Genomic DNA, 20931 nt, shown 5'->3' on the forward strand with positions numbered 1-20931 from the left:
ACTACACTGCTAACGTGCCATAGCTAAAAAAGGTCCCAAATGACTTGCATCCACAGGAAAGCAGAATACCTGCACTCTCACAATTTGCTCCTGGGAGGATAAGAATCCTCTGTTTAGAGGACTCTGAGGATGCTTTTTTCCCCTATTTAATTTGTTATTGCAGCTGGAATAACATTTTAAAAAGTAATGACAATTTTTCAAAAGCAGTATTTCAAAGATGAAGTACTGCTCTGGTCTGGTGGTTTATGATCCACTTGTGACTGTCCCTGGGGTAGAAATAAAAAAGCCCAACTAGAAAAAAAACTGGAGGGACTACTGTTTAGATGAGGAAAGATCAGTTGTGTGTTTGCAGAGAGGAAGAAGGGATTGATGATATATACAGGCAGTTAATAGAGGTTAGGAAATTTAACACACAGACAGCTTTAGCTTGAAGAAGGAGGTGTCCTATAGGACATCTATCCTATAGGACACAGGGTACAGGGCACCTGTGCTCCTGCCACATAGTCCTTTCAGCTGTGCAGTGTCCCAGCAGGGACAGACAGCAGAACCCCTGAGCTGACTCCTTATGGTCACAGGGCAACACAACTGAGCCACTACACACAGAACCTCAGCCTGCAGATCACTGTGCGCTGAGCCAATTCATCCTGCATCCTTAGGATGGGCATTTTAGGGTAGCTGTGCTCACTGCACTCCAGTGGCTCTGTGGTCTCTGGAACAGAGAGATGTGCTGTCCCAGAGGTGCAACATGAAAGGCTACGTGTGGCAAAGAGCCTGCTAAATCTGGATCCTGCATTTCCACCTCGCAGAAAGGGAGACCAAGAACATACTGCTTGCTCAGGCTAGGGCAGAGTGTCACCTTAGCTACAGGGGAAGGATGGGAAAAGAAAAACATGGGCTGGACTCTGCAGGAAACTGAATGTCATCCAAGAAAGCACATTCTGGACTTTAGGAGTATGAATAGTCAACCAAATGTAAGGGGATTAGACACATGGTCCAAGTAAAGCACATGCTTAGGCACTTGGCCAGAGCAGATCTGAGGGACAGGGTCAAGCCCCTTAATGCTGGGATCACTGATAACAGATTTCTAATTAGCTGCTCCTCCAACTGAGAAACAACACACTAGTCAAAAAGCTTCAATCTCTGTTCAGAAAGATACTTCAAAGCCTCCCCGAAAATGCAGAAACTCAGAGTAGCTGTCCATGTGCTTCAGCTCAGGAGAGATGGAAACATTAACCTTCAGAAATTTACATCTGGATGTATTCTGGGTCAACTCTGCTCTAGAGACAAGTCTGAGCACTCAGAAGGCATTGTGGGGCTGTGACCCCCATCCAGGGGTGTGGAAGCACACAGGACTCCTGCCAGGTCTTCGAGAAGCACAGAGGGGAAATTCACAATCTCCCAAATGGGTTCTGCCCTTACTTAAAGCAGTGATGAGAGATCTGGTGTTTGGCCAAATGGTTCTTTTGGGGATCCAACTGGAGATTAAGGTGACATGATCACCTGCTGCTTCAGACATTCCCATAGATTTTAAGATGCTTCACAGCCACACAGGCCTTACAGACACTTATGCTAGAGCAAGTGGAAAATCACAAAACTGGCCCAAAGGTTCAGGGTCAACACTTTTCTGTTGTTAATAAAATAACCATAACCCACGGTCACACACAGACAGACACAGAGGCTTATATACAGCTTGTAAACCAACACCATCAGAGAATACTTCATCAAGGCAAAACTGGTTTTAAGCCAGCTGCAGAAGAAAAGGAAACCTTTGAAAATCCATCAAACAGCAAAATTACTTCAATTTCTTTAAATCTTACTGCTGTACCTCTTTCAAAACTGTATCTGTAGAATTCACCCTGTGAACACTCAAGGAGCACACAAGGATACATCATCACAGGAGCTGCTGTACTGCTCTGCCTGCCACAGGGCTTGATGATAGACTCCAGAGAGGGACCTCTGTGACTCTGGCTTACCTGTGTCACTCCAGATATCTGTATTTACACGAAACACCTTTCCTATCACAGTCAGCACTGCAGAGGAGGAAGAAAGTTTGCATTCAAAGCTGTTTTAATTAATCAGCTGTAAAATTTCTTACCAATAAGTTGGGTTTTTTTCCAAAATTTTTCATGCTTTGAAGAAATGAACAAATTTTTAATAGGTTTTTTTGGGTTTCCAGTTATTGGTTTTCTGCATTCAGCCTTCATTTAGCTCTTCAAGGCTATTTTTGTTTTAAATTTCCTTCTTCTGTTCAATGGTAATTCATCAACCTCCTTACCAAGTAGGCACTTGCACAGTCTAATGATTTCAAAACTTTTCAAAACCACTCTATTTGAAAACCTTCCCAGAAAAAAATAAATAAAGCAATCTGCTTAAAAAGGAATTTTTTTTCAAAAGGCTTGTATTTTCAACTTGAATAAATAAGTAATTTCTCTGGTGACATCTAATGTAAAATGAAATTGTGAAACTTCAGAGGACAGGGATGGCACTTCAGTGGAAACACACTGACTTAGCAGCTGGTATTGGCATGTTTAGGGAATCTGTCGACAACAGAAAACAAAAGCTAGGTAGTTGAGCAAGAATGGAAGAAACCCAAATCTACTCTATTCCAACATGTCCTCCAGAAACTTCGTTTCTTTGAGCACTGTAATACAACTATATGTGCAAGAATTATTTGTTAGCTGGATATTTTTAAACCAAGCAATACTGTTTCTTGCCAGCTGTGTAAATGGCATGACTTGGAAATTAAAGCCTGCATTTCTGTGCAGCAGGCACAGGCTCCTTCTCCTGGTGAGATATTTTAGATGGAGAGGATTACTTTTTATTGACTAATGAGGACTCATATCATGCAGCTATCAGGTAAGAAAGGATTGCTGGTACTATCCACTATCCCTGAATTAAGAGCATGTTGGGTTGGATTGGTTTTGGGGAGACTTCTTCTTTGCCCTGTCTCCCTTTGCCTGCACATTTGTCAGTGGTGCCCTCACTTTTGCACATGGCAATTCAGTCATCGTTCTTCAGAGTCCCTTTGGCTACACCCTTGGCCCTTCTTCCCTACCTTGCCCTCAGCCACTGGTACCCTGCAATGACCCACTGTCCTCACAGCCAAAATGCTTTTCTTCCTCTAATGGCCTTCACCCACCTCTCCAGACTTAGCTGTTGTTTAGCTCTTCTGGGACCTATGACCTGAACAACGGGAAGAGCAGAGGGAAGGAAAAAGGAGACAATAGGAAGAGTAGTAGCAGGAAAAAGAGAAAGACCAAAAAAAGAGAGAGAGTTCCATTTGCAGATTCACAGTTATATCATACAATGCTTAAGCTCATGGGAAATGGATCTCTGTTCTCTGCATCTGACCCTTTCACATCCATCTGTACACAGTCCTCCCAGATGGAGAGAGGAGATGTCCATTGAATTGGGGCAGTTTCCAAAGACAAGATGTGGGAAGGTCTTATTTGGCATACATGAACACAATGAGAGGCATCTCTTACTTCTCTTCTACAGAAATTAGCTCCCTTTTCCTCCTCCACAATGGCTTTTGCTCAGTTGTCTCAAACATCCAAACCGGAAACTTGATGAAATCCCATTCCATCAAATCCCTGGGAAGAACAGCTACCAGGCCTTCCCCCACCTCCCTTCTCCTTGGTCAGTCTTCCCCTGGATCCACCATCCTGAACTCTCAGAAGCTCCATGAAAAAAAAATCTGCTGAAATCCACCAGAGAAGACACGCTGTCTCAGACCTGAGCTTTCCTCACGCTTCTGCCGCTGGGTGCCTCAGTCTCGGGCCACAAACACAGCATGGATGGTTTGGTGGACAATCACATTGCAATGTTTTAAATTTTTCTTTTTGTTAAAAAAAATAAATAAAGTAAGAGGGAAGAAAAAGTTATACACACATGTATCACAGCATTTTCAAAAGGCCTTCTGCTGCATTTACATTAGCAGTTCAGCCTCAGTTGTAAGCCTGGATGTAAGGCAGCTGGAAGATTAAAACCGCATTGTTGGAAAGTCCGCTGAAATGTCCTCTTGGAGATTTTTATTGTTTTCTGGTTTTATTTTCTTGGATGTTTATTATTATTAATTATTATCAGTAGTATTTTCACTTGTTTGCTTCTCTCTAAAGTTTGGCAGGCAAAGAGAAAATGCTTTTCTACTTTTCCTCACACATTCTGTCCATTTTGTTTTCTGCGTTTTAAGGAAAAAAAAACCCAACAAAACCCCAAAACCAATGACACAATTTCTGTCATTTTGTTTTAAAAATGAAAAAGAACGTAGGTGGGTTTCTGATAATGGCCTTGAGGAGGTATGTTGTTGAAGTGGCTCAAATGCCTCATTTGCTTGCTGTTTACATTTTCCCTTCTGGCTGCAATGGACCCACTTTTTGTGTCATCCCCCCCACGCCTCTGCCCCCACCATGTCCTGTACAGATTCTGCTTCCAGATTGCCCACATGGATCCCCTGTTCCCCCTCCCAAATGGCAGTAGGTTAATTTGACCTCTAAGGTATGATGCTGAAGTTAAGAGTTGGATGGAAGAGCCATGTGAGAGAAAAGCTTTCCCATCACTGTGAGAAAGAATGAAGCAACACAGAGTCCAGTGGAGATGTGAGTGCCATGTTGGACTCAGCTCTACCTTGGCACTGGCATTAATTTGAGATTTTATATATATATAATTATATATACATATATATGCATGTATAGGCATACCTAGGCATATATATATATATATATGTCTTTGTGTGTGTGTGTATTTGTTTGCTATTTGTTTTAGCACACTGTCCCGTTCTCAGGTCTAGATTTGGGGCAGTTGGTCCTGGGGACAGGCTGGACAGAAGGGGCCAGAGTGCAGAAGAAGCCAGAGATGAGAGTGAGGCCCAGGCCCCCCCACGCACAGAACATGGACCAGCCGTAGCCGTGGCTGATGTCGTCGGGCAGTCCGTACAGGTAGCGCGGGTAGCGGGACAGCTCAAAGTTGATTCCAGCCACGCACGTGCACAGTGAAATGATGCAGAAGGTTCCTGGAGGAGAGCGGGAAGGGGAGAAGGAGAGAGGAGAAAAACAAAGAGAAGTTAGAAGAGTGATAGACATACCCCTTTCCGAGCTGCACGAGAAGAGCTGGAGCGAGCAGTAAGGAAGTGCCTAAGGGAAGATGTTTGTATAGAGAGTGGCTTAGTCTGGAGGCTCCATGGAGAAAGAATTGAGTGCCACCAGAGCCCTGAATATTGATCTGCTGCTGAACAGAGCTGTATGGAGAAACTTCAACAGGAACATTTTTTCATTATGAGCACTCCCTTGGGAACAAGAATGCTCCATGGAACCATTGATTTTTCTGAAACTTTGCTTTACAGAGTAAATACAGAATGAATAATCTTGTTTTGACATTTTTGGGAGGAAAAATAACCTTGAATTTTTTGTTTCATTCCAATTTCTCAGCGATAGGCTTTATAGGATATTACAATATACTTGTCATGTTCTGGCTCCGTTGAAAGGTACATTTGAACTTACGTGGGAGATTTTCTTCATGCTTTTCTTATATCAAAATACAGAATTTTTCATTATACAGTCTCCTTTCAAATATCACTAAAAAAATTCTTTAAATCCTTCACAAAACTCAGATTCTGCCCTCTGCATGACTCCAGTTTCAATTCAGATGCCCTCTGCCACATTGCTGAAATCTTCAAAATGTCCTGTTCTTGTTTTCCATCTCTGCAGAAATATTTAATTTCTTATTTCTTCCTGAGAACACAGCGAGGACAAACTTCCTAGCTCGGTCAGTTGGTGTTATGGAAAGACACACATATCAGATGAAGCTGAACTTTATCCCACCCAGATGGGTTTAATTTTGATCTTTGGCCTCCAGCTTCATCGAAGCTAAACTCTGAGCTCCTGAAATGTCACAATTGCCACCCACACACCAAATAATGGATAGATACAGATGCTACACACCTGCCACAAGAGATAACGACTCACATCAGCATGAAGTTTGTACTTTATTTTTCTTCTCTAATTCCTCCCTTTGTGGGCCTCTCTGGATTGCCTGGAGAGCCCTGGGCACAGAAGGCAGCCTCCAGACACACACAGTCAGTCCTGTGTGTCCTCCCTCTGTTCGTGCATGCATCCATAGCGTGTGACATGTGCTACCTGTGCAGCTCATCCTGCATCTCTTTACTTACAGCTGCTGGTGAGGAATGTCCTCTTCTTCCTGGTCCCATCCCTAACCCAGCATAGTCTTCCAAAGCAGTCACAATCTGCCTCGTCTCAATGACCAGCTCCTGTCTTCTGCTTAGTAGATGTCCTTGTTTCCTTCTACTCTTTCCTGCCCCTGGCTCTGTTTCTCTTCAGCAACACTTTTGTTGTGGTTTCTCTGCTGCTTTGCTCTTTTTAGTTGCAGTTGCATTGAATAAATGAATTTGACCCTCTCCACTCTGAACACAGAGGTAAGATTATTTGGTGAATTCCCATGGAATTTGGTTCAGAAACCGAGAGCATTTGCAGGAACATACCCACATCCCCAAAATGTGTGGACTTTCTATTATACCCACTTCCTTTATTTAGCAGGAACATCACATAGGCATTGAATCTACAGGCAAATCTCTATCACAGACCTGCAGTGAGATCACTGTTACGGCTCCCTCTTCTGATCACTGCTATCCCTGTTGGGATGGCCTTTTCTCTAGTGTATTTTGGAATGTCACTTGTAGGTAGTGTCTGCTGTAGAGGTCAGGTGTTTCTGCTAATGCCATGTGCAGCTGCCAGATGGCCCAGGATATTCACAAATACTATGGGAGTGCCATTGGGCACCGGTGAGGACCAGTGAGCTGCTGCAGTAGGTACTCTGCTTATTTCATTCTAAACAGTCTTCTTGCCTCCCACTAGCACCCCAGCAGTCTGCAACCAGTGATCTGGATTCTTGCAAAAGCCTCATGAGATCCCAGGCTCTGGAGTTGTCCTATACTACTTCAAAGCACAGAGTAGGATAAATGGGGAGATCACCATCCCACAATCCATTAGTCAAAAATCAGGTTGTTTGATTAAAAACCACATGTTCTTTCCTATTTTACTTAAGTTATTCAGTAATATGAAGATGTTTGACAAGAATGCAGTTGTTCCCTGTGTTCTATGTCAGAATGACTAGAACATTGTGGGATTGGGGAAAAATGATGCTTCAGAGGCACTGTGCTCTGAACTGAGCTCTGTGGCTCATTTCAAATGGATGTGGTTAGAAAATGACAGGGAAGGCCTTTCTTTGCTAGTAAGAACATGGTAATTTCTGCTCTCTCAAAATATAAGATTGTTAAGAGAGGTGGGTGGGAAAACCTGTGTGGCCAAACTAAAGCTGCATTTGCTAAGTACAAAAGGGAAGGAAATAACTTTGGATTTCAAATACTCCCCATGCTTTCACGCTTTGTCTTGGCTGTTTTGTTCACAATCTCTTCAGTGCAATGAGTGTTGCTTACTCTTTGTATTTGAGCAGTGCCCAGTGTATTGGCACTCCACCTTGCTGAGGGTATTCTGCCCCTTGACAAAGGAACAGCAAAGAGGAGCAAGTAATGACACTAGAGAACTAAGCAAATCACAAGCATGAGACTTCTCTAAGAAAAGCCTGGCCCCTTTCTGGAGAATGTGCTAGCACATGGTGACAAATAATGACTGCCATGCACAATGTCACAGAGTGCAGAGCACAGTCCTCAGCCTGTCACCCCCCAGTGCTTCTGCAGGATGTCTTGTACAACACAGACTTATCTGTCTCTCTAGCACTGTTCATTGCAGACGCAAAAAATGCCATTTTATGCCATCTAGAAAAATCTTTACGGCCATTTTATGAGTCCTATGTGTTGCTTGTGTTCAGCCACGAAAGGAAGTTCCTGCTTATAGTTAATCTGTCTCTCACCAGGAAGGCTACTGATGAAAACCAAGTAAAGGTTCCTACCTCATGACTGTTCAGTAGCTTTTCCTCATGAACTGGCAGTCAGAACACAAAAGATCATCCTTGCAAATTGCACAGTTGTTGGCCATTGTAGTGAAGGAGTCATGGGTAAAAGGGATGCAGAACATGAGCTTACCCATGGAAATGAAGCCTCTGCTAGTCCAGCTAAGACATGGAGCTGAGGTGGCAGGAGGAGGGGGGCTGTTGCTGCTGCCCATGACACTCTGCACTATAGACACAGTGTTTCAGAGGCAGCAGCACTGCAGGAAGTCATGAGCATTCCCAACCCTATGATCCTTTTTCTCCCCAGAAGTCAAACTGAAGCCTTCTGCAGTTTCCTCCCAAGTTTTTGCTGTCAGTGAAGTATCCTCCTACATGTGCATTAATGCCTCAGATCCCCTGGAAACTGCATTGATACAAACTTTAATTTCTTTGTGAAAAACACTCCCCATAGCTGTGGTCCAAGCACATGACCAGACCTGAATGTTGGTGGTCCAGCCATGGCCCTGGCACAAAATGTGAATGGCAGGTGTCAATAAGAGCTCATTGGTACATGAGCTGCACAGGGAAATAAAGGTCATGTCCTTCAGCAGCTGGGGGTAGCAGAACTCACAAAGTTCTTTGTGCTGGGATTTACACTTTATCCTCCAAAGTGAAACCTAATGAATGAGACACAGCAACAGTGGGATTTTTGACAGGTAATTCACATGTCACTGCAAAATGCTTCAATCAAGTGAGAGATGAAATTTCATGTAAGGCTGTGTCTGTGCCACAGAAACTGCTGTTTGACATGTAGTCAAACCTCCATCCTGACTCCTTGTCAGGTAGCCTCCCTTCATCTTGGCCTGGTTCTGACAGTCCCTGTCCTGCTAATGGGTGGATGATCATCATTGAGAACCTGAGCTATTAAATACCTCTTGGTTATCTTGTGCCTGTCTTTCTTATATATTAAATAATAATATTAAAAATTACACTGGATGTCCCTTTAATTTAGAATGGAAGGTTTTTTAGGACAGAGATGAACTTATTTCCCACATATGTACATAAGACTAGGGTCCTGCCATCCTTGCTGAAGGGGCAGACATGGTCTGAAGAGGGATGGCAGGGAAAGGTAATTGTCAGTGCTGGTCAAAGCCTAATTCCATGTGGATTATGAGTCAGAGCCCTTTGCTGTAGCTGTTTTCAAGCATGATTATATCAAGCAGTGCCATGGGCCTCTGCTGCAAGGAATTATTGTTTTCTTTTTTGTAAATGTCCCTTTCTTTCCAATCAGCCCAGCTGTGTGAGGGTCTGCAAAGCCTCCACAGTTTTTAAACCTCACCTCCAGGGTAGAGCAAAACTGCTTGTGAGTGAACTGATTTAAACACAAACAGGCTCAAATCGTCCATAGCAAATCTGTTTGAATTTTCCCTGATGCTAGTATCCCCTTGAACCATGTCAGCAGCCATGTCCTTCACCCACAGACCTGGCTCAACTTCCAGAGCCATAGAGCTTGGGGGATTTCCCAAGGTCTGTCATGTCTTGAGACAAGAAGTGGTGCCTTTCTTAGATGCACTGCAGATGAAAGGGAACCTTTGTGGTGCTAGGGCATAAACAGACCCTGCTGGCAGGAGCTACATCTAAACACCCTCATCCTTATTATTAGAGAGGAGGTGTCTGACTGGAACCTGAAGGAGACATCACCAATTTGAAGGCATGGGAAATCCAAAAAGCTGGTAATTAAAATGATCTGGGCACCAAGCCCATCTCTGAGACCCTCCTCCTACAGATCATTTGTCTCATGATTTGGAAATCATTTCCTTCGCATCTGACAGAATGATGTTCATTCCCTCCCTTCCCCCCACAACAGATAGAAATGACTCACAAACTGTGCTGTCAGATGTACAAAGTAAACAACCCCAAAAACCGATTCTTCTCACCTTCTGTTATTTTTTAAAGCATATGGAAATGTCAAGTATTACTTATAAATTGGTAGATAAAAAGAGAACTGCAAAGGTATGGATTTTAAGGTGTCCTTTGAAACCATGCAGTTTTCAAAAAAATGTAAATCTCTGCCCTTAAAAGTATTTCTACTAGCTTCTTGTGGCCACTAATGTCTTTGAAAGGAGTGCTGTTTACTTAATTATCATCACTTTCCTTTATTATAGAGCTACGTGAGAAGAAAAATATCACAAGTGAAACATTATCTTCACTTTCTCTCTGCCCAACTAGCTTTTACTATTTTCAAGGTACATCAAACAAACAAATAAAATTAGGTCTGATCCTAAAGTGGAGTGTGTAGCATTAACTATTTAAATTATATCCAAACCAAATGAAATAATTGAAGAATACACCGAATTCCCTCCCAATACAGTGATGACAAAAGCCTTTTGGAGGGAGGGAGCAGCTTTGCAGTAAACTCCTTCTGTGCACGGATTAAACGCCTCAGCAGCACGCAGCTCTTGAGAACACTTTATTGCTCTGTGCATACACGCATAGAATATAAATTATTGCTTAATTATGTACTGTTCCAGCAGAAGCAGCTTGCAGCATCACCAATAGGCTGCAGAATAGCAAGGGGTTTACTGGAAAATTGCCCTTCTGAAGAAGGCGGAGATGGAAGGATAAATCTGACTGGGTGATGGAGATTTAGTGCGGTGTCCTTGTGAGATTACATCCCCACCTGGGCTGGGACTTAATGCATTTTTATCTTATACCATGAACCAGATAAACTGCAGGGTCTGTCATGATATTGCATTATAGCCACTCTCAGAATGAGGTTTGCATTTGGCCTTTGGCCTTCTGCCTCCCGAGGTGCCAGAGGTGCCCAGCAAACGCCAGAACTGTGCTCCTGCTGTGTGTCACCTCCCCTGTGTGCCTGTCTAGGGACTGCTGCTGCACAAGCTGTAATTTCTTATGGCACCAGAGGATTATGTGTCCTCAGCTACAACCCCAAACACTTCATGGGGACCATGCTTAGGCTTGTGTAAATCAGCATCTCATATATAGGAACAATGCTACAGCAGCTGAGGGCTGAACTCCAGTTTGCTCTGCTGATACAAGTGCCAGTCCATATTTCACACTTCAGATTTGCACATGGTGACATTTCCATGACTGTATCCCTCGGGGCATGGGACTGCACAGGGAGTGAACACCCATGCTGTGCACAGCCCCAGCCAGAGAGCTGCAGCGATGAGCAAGCACTCTCTGGAGCTGTGAGTTGGCACGTGGGCAAAAGCAACACTACTTAGCTAAAGGCACAAAGGTTTGCTAGACTAGGCAGAGAAGAAAGCTTTCAGATCAAAGCCTGAGTGAATAAACTTCTGAGTACATTAGCAATGGTGATTCCTATGACCCAACCAAAATAACCTAGCAATAATAAAGTGGGTTTACTACAGCCATTAAGCAAACATAACAAGTCATGAACTTGCAGCCACAACACAGGAGACAGCAAAAATTGTGGCAGTTGTAGCACTGTGATATTATTCTGATTTTACTTGAGCAGAAAGCAAAGAAAGGACTTCAGTGTCAAAATGAAGAAAAATTCTAATCCAAAGTTAGAAGAATTATCCCATCCGTGTGCTGGCAAGCACCATGCTTGGCAAATAGAGAGGCTTCTGGCAGGGTCTTTCATCCTCTGCAGTGTGGAGCTCACAGCATGACCCAGGCAGAGGCCAAAAGATTAAACAGAAAGAGGCACTGGAGGTCTGAACAAACTCAAGTGACTCCATCACACCTCAGATTTGCCTCCAATGACGACAAATAAATTTAGTATCAAGCTGTACCTTAGGCAGGTTCTTCCCACCCTAGGCATTTGTCAGAGCTAAAGGGAACTTGTGGAGTCATGGTGGGTTTGCCTTGTCACAGGACATGTTCTGTAGTAGGAGGAATCCGTGCACCATGTTGCATCTGGTCTTTTAGTAATGAGCTCATTACATCTATAAGTATGTAACACCATTTTCTTCCAGTCAAAAAATTGGACATCTCTCAGAAGGACCCTCAGAGGATTCACGTAATCTTTTTTGTGCAGGAAATCCTAAATTGCTGAAAAGTCTACTGATAGATGTTCTTCAAGACAAGTAAGACTGGAGAACAGGTACAGCACAAGTAAATTCAATGCAGCCTTCTTCCATATTGCCTACTGTGTGCCACTATAAATATTTCTAGGGGGAATACTTTCAGGTCTAAAAGGATAGTTAGATATCTAAAAGATAGATGCCTTTTTAATCCTTCTATTAGCTGAAGGCAGTACTAAAGAAGCCATTGGGAGTGATGGTGGTGGCTACCTGATTTGGATATTTTCCCCTTTAGGTGCTGGAGAAAAGCCTATCCATTCATTTTTGTCAAGTGACCAAAGGACTCTTTGCTTGTACAACTTTCAGGATCTTTACTACAAAAGTCAGTGGGCTCTATTACTGTTTCCCTGAGTTGACCTGTTAGGAAGAGAAAATCCTTTCTATATGTGCTGATACAGTTACTGAGAGAGAATAGTCAGAAATCAAAATAAGATGCAGTTTTATCCGGTCAGCAAGAACCATTCAGTGCAGGGCACCCCTATGAAGCTTACATCATCCACATAAATGCCTGCAAGCAACAAACTAGACTGACACTGATTTCAGTGCCAATGCTGAAATCTCCTTTCCTGTGGCAGAGGAAATACCTGCTCATCTTCTATAGCCCATACAAGTACATTGGCATGACTTATCTCTGTATGCCCTGAAAGAGCCAGGTTGGGCAGAAATGAGGAAGGCCCTGCTCATTTATAGCTTTTCCCAGTTGTTTTTTAAATGCAGTTTCCAGTGTCCAGTTGGACTCTGTCCAGACAGATTAGACCAAGTGTGTGTGGCAGCGATTTGCCCAAGGGGGAATGTTGCTTTCTGAGCTGACAACCTGAGGAGCAAAGAAAGTGAATCTAAATCTTGCTTCAGCCTCTGCATTTAACAAAAAGATCTGCCACACACAGAAATTTTCTCCCTATTCTCTCTGTAAGGTTTTCTTTCTGTCTAGCAAATCATGCCAGTATTAATCTTCCTTCTGTTGCATGTGCAGTCTTTCCACTTTTATGTCAGGCATGCAAACAGCTCAGCAAAATTTCCTTTTAAAAAGACCAACCCAATAATAAATGCCAGTTTTGTTTTCATTGTCTTCCTTTGGCTTTGGTGCATCTTGCCATTGGAATTCAGAAGCCAGCAACAGATCAAAGACCTCATGACATTATTAAAGGATATGGGACAACCACTGAATTTTAAAGCACACAGAACTTGTTTTCCAGGGCTGTGGGTGGGGAAGTCTTTTGTATTTCTACAGAATCTGTCTCCTCTGCTTTATTCCTACTTTATTTAACTTTCTGTCAGCCCCCCAAAGACCTACTGACATCCCTGAGAAGGAACCTGATTGCATGCCCTTCACGGACTGCGCCAAGTTGTCTGCTCCCGAAACTTTGGAAGGTACTGATGCTTCTGCCAGCACCTCCCATCCTGGTGAAGGAGAAATTACAAATCAGTATAGCTGACTTAAAATGAACACACAGAGGAATATGAACAGCTCTTCCTGCTGAAAAGCCAGACAGAGCTGACTCCTTAATTTACTGCACACAAAGTTCAGGGAGACAGATTTGAGCTAGGACAGAAAAACAATGAATTTAGAGGTGTGCATAAACTACTTGTCCTGTCTTTTGCTCCAGACTATAAGATCTCTGCACCTCATTAAAGAAGATTTTTCTCTCCTTCTCCTAAGTGCCAGTGCCCTCTCATGATCAGGTACAAGGCTAATGAAATTGTGTTGGTTTTTCTTTCCCCACAGCCTGCAAGTGCACATCTAGGAGCATCAGAAATGAGCCACAGGAAAAAAAACAACCCACAACACATTTGAAGGTTGACTTTGAAGTCAGCTGATAATGTTTCCATGGAGATCAAATGCTATGGAATTGACAATGAATTCTCTTGTTGAGCCTTTCCTTCCAGGGGAAAAAAAGCCCCACAGAATAATACTTCTAAATGACTACACTCTGCAGTACAGTTGGTTATTGACTTGCAAAAAACACATCTATATCCCAGCCCTGTTTCCTTATGGAGATGTTACCTCAGGTTTCAACATTTCAATGCTAGGTATTCACCTAGAGAATCAGAGATATTCCTGAGGTACTGGAAAAAAAATAACATCTAGTGAAAATAATATTCTATGAGACAAAAGATATAACTCTGCATTTGAACTTATGCTGTAAATGAGAGTTATGATTCCCCTTGAGGAGTATTATAACATGAAATTATAAAAGGGTATTTCAGTTGCTGATAGGCAGTGACACACAGATGTCTGTATTGCAAAAGTGAGTGATCTTTCCTATTTCCAGAGTCTCCTATTTCCTTTTCAAAATGAGTGCCAGCATAAATAAATAAATGCACAATGTGTTATTGGTGCACCAGAGAGGCGAGAGAAGTACTAGCAGCTAAGATGTAACATGGACCCCCAACTCTTTTAAGCCCTGCCATCTGCTGAGCAACTTTTTTCTAGCTGGGAAATGCTCAACAGGCCATCCTGGCAATATATTAACCTCAAAAGATGGCAAAGGGGATGTATGTCTGCCTGAGTGATTTCCTAAATATTTATTTTTTGAGTGAAAATAGGAAATTAGATAGCATTCAGAAGGCAAGAGGTAACAGTTGCTAAAGGCTCATCACTAATGGTTCACTGGTCTGGATGAAGAAGCAGTTCCAGTTCTACCCCATATCAGGACATGTGTACGTAACAGTGAACCCATATCCACAAATACATGCCTGGACATATATCTGTCAGTGTCCTGGTTTTGAAAGACATAAGAAAAGAAAAGCCACACCTCAGACTCAAGAAACCTGGCCTAAAATGGGATCAAGGAACATGGCCTTGAACCAGGTCTGTGAGAGACACCACAAACTGTGCAGGGAGAGATGTTTTAAAGGAATCATAGGATTGCTTTGGTTGGAAAAGATCTCTAAGATCATCAAGTCTGACCATTAACCCAGCACTGCCAAATCCACCACCAGACCATGTTCCTAAGTGCCACATCTACACAACTCTTGAATGCCTCCAGGGATGGTGACTCTTCTCTGGGCAGCCTGTTTGAACACACTTTTGGTGCAGAGGTTTTTGCTATTACCCAATCTAAAGCTTCCCTGGTACAATTTGAGGCCATTTCCTCTTGTTCTATGATTTGTTACTTGGAGAAGAGATCAACCCCTTCACAGCTACAATTTCCTGTCAGGTAACTGTAAAGAGGAATAGTCTCCCCTGAGCATGTCTTCTCCACAGTTAAGAACCCCAATTTCTTCAGCTACTCCCCATAAAGGGGGACAAATCCTTAAAAGCAAAAAAGGACATTTTTAGAAACAGGTTAACTCTTATTTCCTGAATATGAATGCTCTTGGCCTTGTTACATTACTTCCTGATGGGCATAAAGCCTGCATGAGTGCTCTGAGCTCTTCTCCTTGCAGGTCCAAAAAGACCCTCATCAGCTCCTTTTCTGCTTTCCACAACACCCTTGTCATGTGTTTGAGGGTTTTAAACAATCAAGAGCCTTTGAGTGGTTTAAACATTTAAAGCCTATTAATGCTGTACATTAACTCAAGCTTGTTCCAACTCAAAGCCTTAAATCACTTAGAGCATAATGCAAAATTTAGCCAAAAGCACAGGTAGGAGCCAGAGTGTTCACGTGTGTGGTGGGGGAGGCTTGGCAGAGGGGGGAATCATCTTGCTGTGCTGAGCCTGGTCTCAAACACTTTCATAACCCATTTATGGCATCTCTTGATACAAACCAGCCTGTGTCTCCATCTGGAGGTCAATCCACATAAATAAATTCTCACAGTGGTCTGTAGGGAGTTTTGCCAAATTTTTAAGCTCCTCTGCAGTCATCATTAATTTAGAACCTCCCACAGGAATAAAACATGATCGGTATCTCATTTTTTTCCAGTCTTCCAACTTGTTTTGAATTATAAATACTCTTCAAAGTGGCCAAAGGTATTATGCCTTTGTGAAAACTGTATTTATCCCAAGCTTCACAATTCACATTCCAGTAAATTACTGCAGATCTTGGTTTTTCTAAAGATCACAGGCTGCTGTTTAAGATCTGTCTGCATACACTTGTGCACACACATGTGCATTTATATTTGCCTTTACATAGGGAAAAAAATAATTGATGTAAACTTTCTAAAACTATTCCTTTTTTTGTGAAGAAGCACAAGAAACTGAACTTTCAAAGAATAATGTTGCATAAATGAAAAAAAAATGTGATCATAGGAAATACCTTCCATATTCAGTGTTGTGGTTGATCATGTCACCACAAGTAAACATTCTGAAGAATGGGTAGAGACCTTGATTATTAATGAAAAATAGAAATCCTAGATGCCCTGTGGAACATATCATATTTCCCAATGAATTCCAGAGAATGGCTCTTACTTTCTCCCTTTGTTTATCTTTCTCTTTGGCAGCTACTATGAAGATACTTCATAACTGCCTAGGAGACGTCAGTCACAGAGTTTTGCCTTACACCTGCTACATTAAATCATTCCATTTTTGTTAAATTATTCAGCAGTGGAAGGATTATTTTGAGAAGGCAGGACCACAGTTGCGTAGAATAAACACTCTTATTTTCTACTGTTCCGTGCTATTTTCAAAGTACAGTGAGTTAAATTTGAGACTCAAATGACTCAACAGCTGGTAACAGCCCATGGCTGCAAATCCACAGATGCCTCTGTTGTCATCTCCTCACACATGCACAGCACGGGCGGAGGAAGCCCAGCCAGGGGGTTTGGAAGACAAGGCTCCCTGTGGAGGTGGGAGTGACAGAGGATACGGACGTGTGCAGCACAGCTACACCGACAGCAGCTCCCAAGCCCTGGTTTGAAGCCCCCCTTTCTGATGGGGTTGGCATTCCAGCCTGGCCGTCAGCTCCTGTGACAGCTGATGGCACTGGCACAGAGCCCTGGGTGTGTCCCCATCCCCGCTGGCACCTCATGACAGTCCCGCGTGAAGCGTGGCACAGCTGGGGCACGAGAAGGTGACCCAGTCTAAACGGCCTGTCCATCCTCTGGCTCTGAGGATAATCAAGCATTTTGTTGCCTTTCCCCTGGACTGAGGAAAGGAATATTTTGCAAGTATTTCTGAGAAGGCTGGAAATTACTTATAAAAAGCTATTTCTCCTATTTGAGAGTTTTTTGCAGATTGAGTTCTTGCTAGACAATGGCCATATTCCGCCGATGCACAATCCAGCCTGTTTGTACTAATGGACAATGGACATATTCAGAAATGGGGTCGGTATATCCTTGAAAAAGATACAAGAAGAAGAGTCATCAGGACTCAGCAAGTTTGTCAGCAAGTTTGGGAAAGTAAGAAAAAAGTGAGTCATGGGTGGGCCAGACTACCACAGCAAGACATGAGAAAAATGAGATGATCCAATCAGCATTCTATTTTAGATGCGTGAACAGCTAGGATTAACCAATCATGTATTAGCTAGAGACATGTGGACAGCAGAGATTTATTATAAATATAGTATTTTCAGGGATAATAAATTTGGCTTCACTGGATCACATTAATTATGGTGTGATGTCCCTGAACCTCCGCACCCCACATCTCCCTAGTTTAAAATTTAAAAAAAGAACACACTCATAACATACATAAGTGTTTTTTTCTTCATTTCTTTAAAAAAATTCTTTCTTGCATATCTGAAATAAAACATTACATTATGCCAACACACCTGCATAACTTAATTTTTTATTCCCTCTCACACATCTTTCCTGCCTGCTTATCTTTACTGCAGCAGCCAGCATTGGAATGAATAGGTGATCACCTCTGCTGTGGGAAAGATTTGAAGCTTTTCTAACCCTGACCTAGGTCCTCTGAGTATGGACAGGCTACAGAGATAAATGTCTCAGCAGCACTCTTAGAGGAGGTCAGAAGAAGCCCAAATCAGTGGCAAAAGTGAACTGGCAAATGGTACTTTAAACCCTCAGACTGGCAGATCACCACCGGTAACAAGGGAGGAGAGGATGAAAGAAATTCCTGATTTTTTGAAAGCAAATGCTAGAACAAAAAATCAGGCCAGAAGAACTCCATAGTACTACTATATGTGTACAGCATGACTTCCAGGCCTTTCAGTGCCAGTAGAAAAGGAAGTTTTAGACTCCCAAGCAAAGCTCCAAGCCCAGCACCTCGGGCAAAAATATCACTAGGCAAAGACAAGAAATGAGCTGCTATATGAGACTCCAGATCATTTTATTACAGAACTGCATGGCGAAGCCAAATCACATATGAGGGCATTTAACAGCTGGAATAATTTCCAAATAGACTAATTAGAGACTGAATTATTAATGGTAAAATCTCTAATTGGCTCAAAGCAAGGTTACAGCAAGAAACCCACTTGACTTTGCAAAGAATAATGAATATTTGCAAGGCTAGTAAAATTACATGCTTCTCTAAGGAAATTGTTAGCAAATGGGGAAAAAAACCATAAAGTCATCCTAAAGTGTATGTCACAAGACAAAACTGGCAGAGACCTGATAAGACTGAAGAAAACAGGTAAAAGAGTAAACAAGTGCAGAGATGATTTATTACATTCATTTGCAGTAAATTTGGAATGAAATAAGACAAGGCAGAAGTCTCTCCCTGAAGGGCTGCCTTGTTAGGCATGCAGTAAAACCCCTAACTATTTCACTGAAATGTGTTCTCAGTACAAATTACAGACTTAGAAAAGGAAAATACATGGATGTGCAGCTGATGGACAGAGCTCTGATAAGGATTATAAAACGTCATTCTTTGTCAGTCTTTTAATACATTAACAAAGGCAAGTGAGGTGGCTTTGGCCAGGGATAATTGTGTGCTGAGGCAAGTACCCGAACATGATATTGGAAGTGCCATTTTGTATTTCCAGCTGGGACAACAGACAGCAGTTCAGCAGGGAGGTGCACAAGCTAGAGAGGGGGAGGATGGAATTACTGCCAAAACACTGGATCATGCCACCAGGAGGCAGCCACCCCACTTTCCCCACAGCAGGCACTGATGAGGAGGAAAAGAGCTTTGAAGTATGTAGCTAAGAAGCTAGTCCTGCCCTCAAATTAGAAATAATGCAAGCCATATGATATTTCAAAACAGCTGAGTGAAATCAGCTGGGAGAACATCAGGCTATCAGAGATTGTCTTTAAAAGATGAATTTATAAAGCAATACAGTAACAGAGGATGTGATGAGGTTGGGTTTTCATGATTGCAAACCTGAGATGCTGAAACAAGAAAATCCTGTGGATGAATTTGCTGGACAGCAGGTAGAAAAACCTAGGGTTAGATGGATCAGCTTGCTCGCTGATCATGATACAGGAAATATTCACAAATGACTTGATGGAGAACTGAAAGAAGGGATTCCTGGAGACCATGGAATTTGCCTTGGTAGAGTTACCAGTGTGCCAATTCATAGCATCTCAGCTCTTTGGAGCTGGAACTAAAGCTGACATTTGACCTTGACAATATTGGCTAAATTAGATGTTGAGGGAGTGAAGACACCAACCAAAAGAACTGGCAGGTTTGCCATGATAATAAACCCAAACTAGTCAAAGATTTGAATATTTTCAAAAGAACTGCTCAAAGCCAGAAAATGTGATCACCACTTCCAGAGAACTGGTGAAGAAGCCATAATCTATACTTGAAAATGCAAAGGCGTAGTTTTGGTGCAAATAAATTTGCTTTGGTCAAAACACAATGTATAAAATGCCCCACATGCATTTTCTCAGGTAGATGTTTAACTGAATCCCTGTTAGACTAGGTACTTTATGAGCATGAAAGCATCACATTTGGCACAGGACTCTGACATTTGGAAGTAGTATTACAGATGCTCCTAAAGTTCCAGAAATTATTATAAAATTACAAAATTACTGGTTAGAGCTTTTACTGGTGCACAGATTTGCAGTAATTTGCATAAAGAGAAAACACAAGAACCTGCAAGAGGGTGTGCTTGGAGTCATGTATAATTTGAGTGTGACCCACTTCTGTAATAGAATTAAACAGTCTCAAGTAAGATGAGTAAAATGAACTAATCACAGCGAAATTTAAGAGCACAATTCCAAATGAAGAAACTATCAAAAAGGGAAACTCCCCCACCTTGCAGATAAAATGATGCTGACAATACTGGAATGTAACAATAGTGAAATAGGAGGCTGTGCAACAGTACCAGCATGCAAAGTGAGATAAAAAGTGCTAAACATAATTTACAGTATCATCTGGCTCTGTAGAAGATGAGGGACTGAAAAAAAATCCTACTGTGGTCAGGCAAACACTGTTGTTCAAGAGAAGGAATCCAAGTATAAATTGTACAATAAATACCAAAAATTATGGAAAAGAGCTGTGGAAGCCATAAGGGATCTGTGATTGCTGTTGATACAGATACATTTGGACTAAAAAGAAAAGATGAATTATTAATAATTTTTAGCTTGTTATAAAACATGCAGAATAGCAGTGTAAAACAGACTCTAAATCATAGTTTACTTGTCCTGGATTCCAGATGAGCTAAAAACCGAATAATGGCCTGCATTTCGTAAACGGCTTGTTTTAGCAATTTGCTTGAGAAATCAGATCAAGCAAAGTAAAGCAAGTCCTTATGAGGCACTGCCACGTGGGTTAGCAAGAGAACTGTTTGGTAAATATAATAAAGAACCAGAGGTCCAAGCAAACCATGTCTGCTCTTATTAGATTATTATAGCACACTTCTCAGTGCTCTGTTGAGATTTCCTGTTCAAAGACTTATGGGCAATAAGGGACAAACCCCATAGATATGTTTAGTTGGCAATGTTTAAGCATTGAAAAAGAGCTATTTGCCTAGAAATAAAACCAGAACAAATGCTACAAACGCAGCCAAGACAAGTGGTGTTGAAAAATGGAAGGGAAGGTTAGATTTCAGTCTGATTCTATGGCTACCAATTGAATACAGTCTCCTCTCAGCTGCAGTGAGGTCAGATGGCAGAAACCTTCCAAAGCAGTTTTCCCATTATTGGATCTGAGAAAAAGACAAAACTAAGAGGC

At 42.1% G+C, this 20931-nt stretch overlaps 1 protein-coding gene across 1 annotated transcript in view; it reads right to left on the minus strand.

Moving 5' to 3' along the window:
* Positions 1-4481: 4481 nt before the first annotated feature.
* Positions 4482-20931, minus strand: part of TMEM178B (transmembrane protein 178B) — a 209234-nt gene continuing 192784 nt past the window's right edge. Inside the window, exon 4 of the mRNA XM_058021957.1 lies at positions 4482-5011. Within this exon, the coding sequence (XP_057877940.1) occupies positions 4761-5011 (251 nt within the window). The 3' untranslated portion in view covers positions 4482-4760. The remainder of the gene's footprint in view (positions 5012-20931) is intronic.

The sequence above is a fragment of the Melospiza georgiana genome, chromosome 4 (assembly GCF_028018845.1).
Source record: "Melospiza georgiana isolate bMelGeo1 chromosome 4, bMelGeo1.pri, whole genome shotgun sequence".
NCBI lineage: Eukaryota > Metazoa > Chordata > Aves > Passeriformes > Passerellidae > Melospiza > Melospiza georgiana.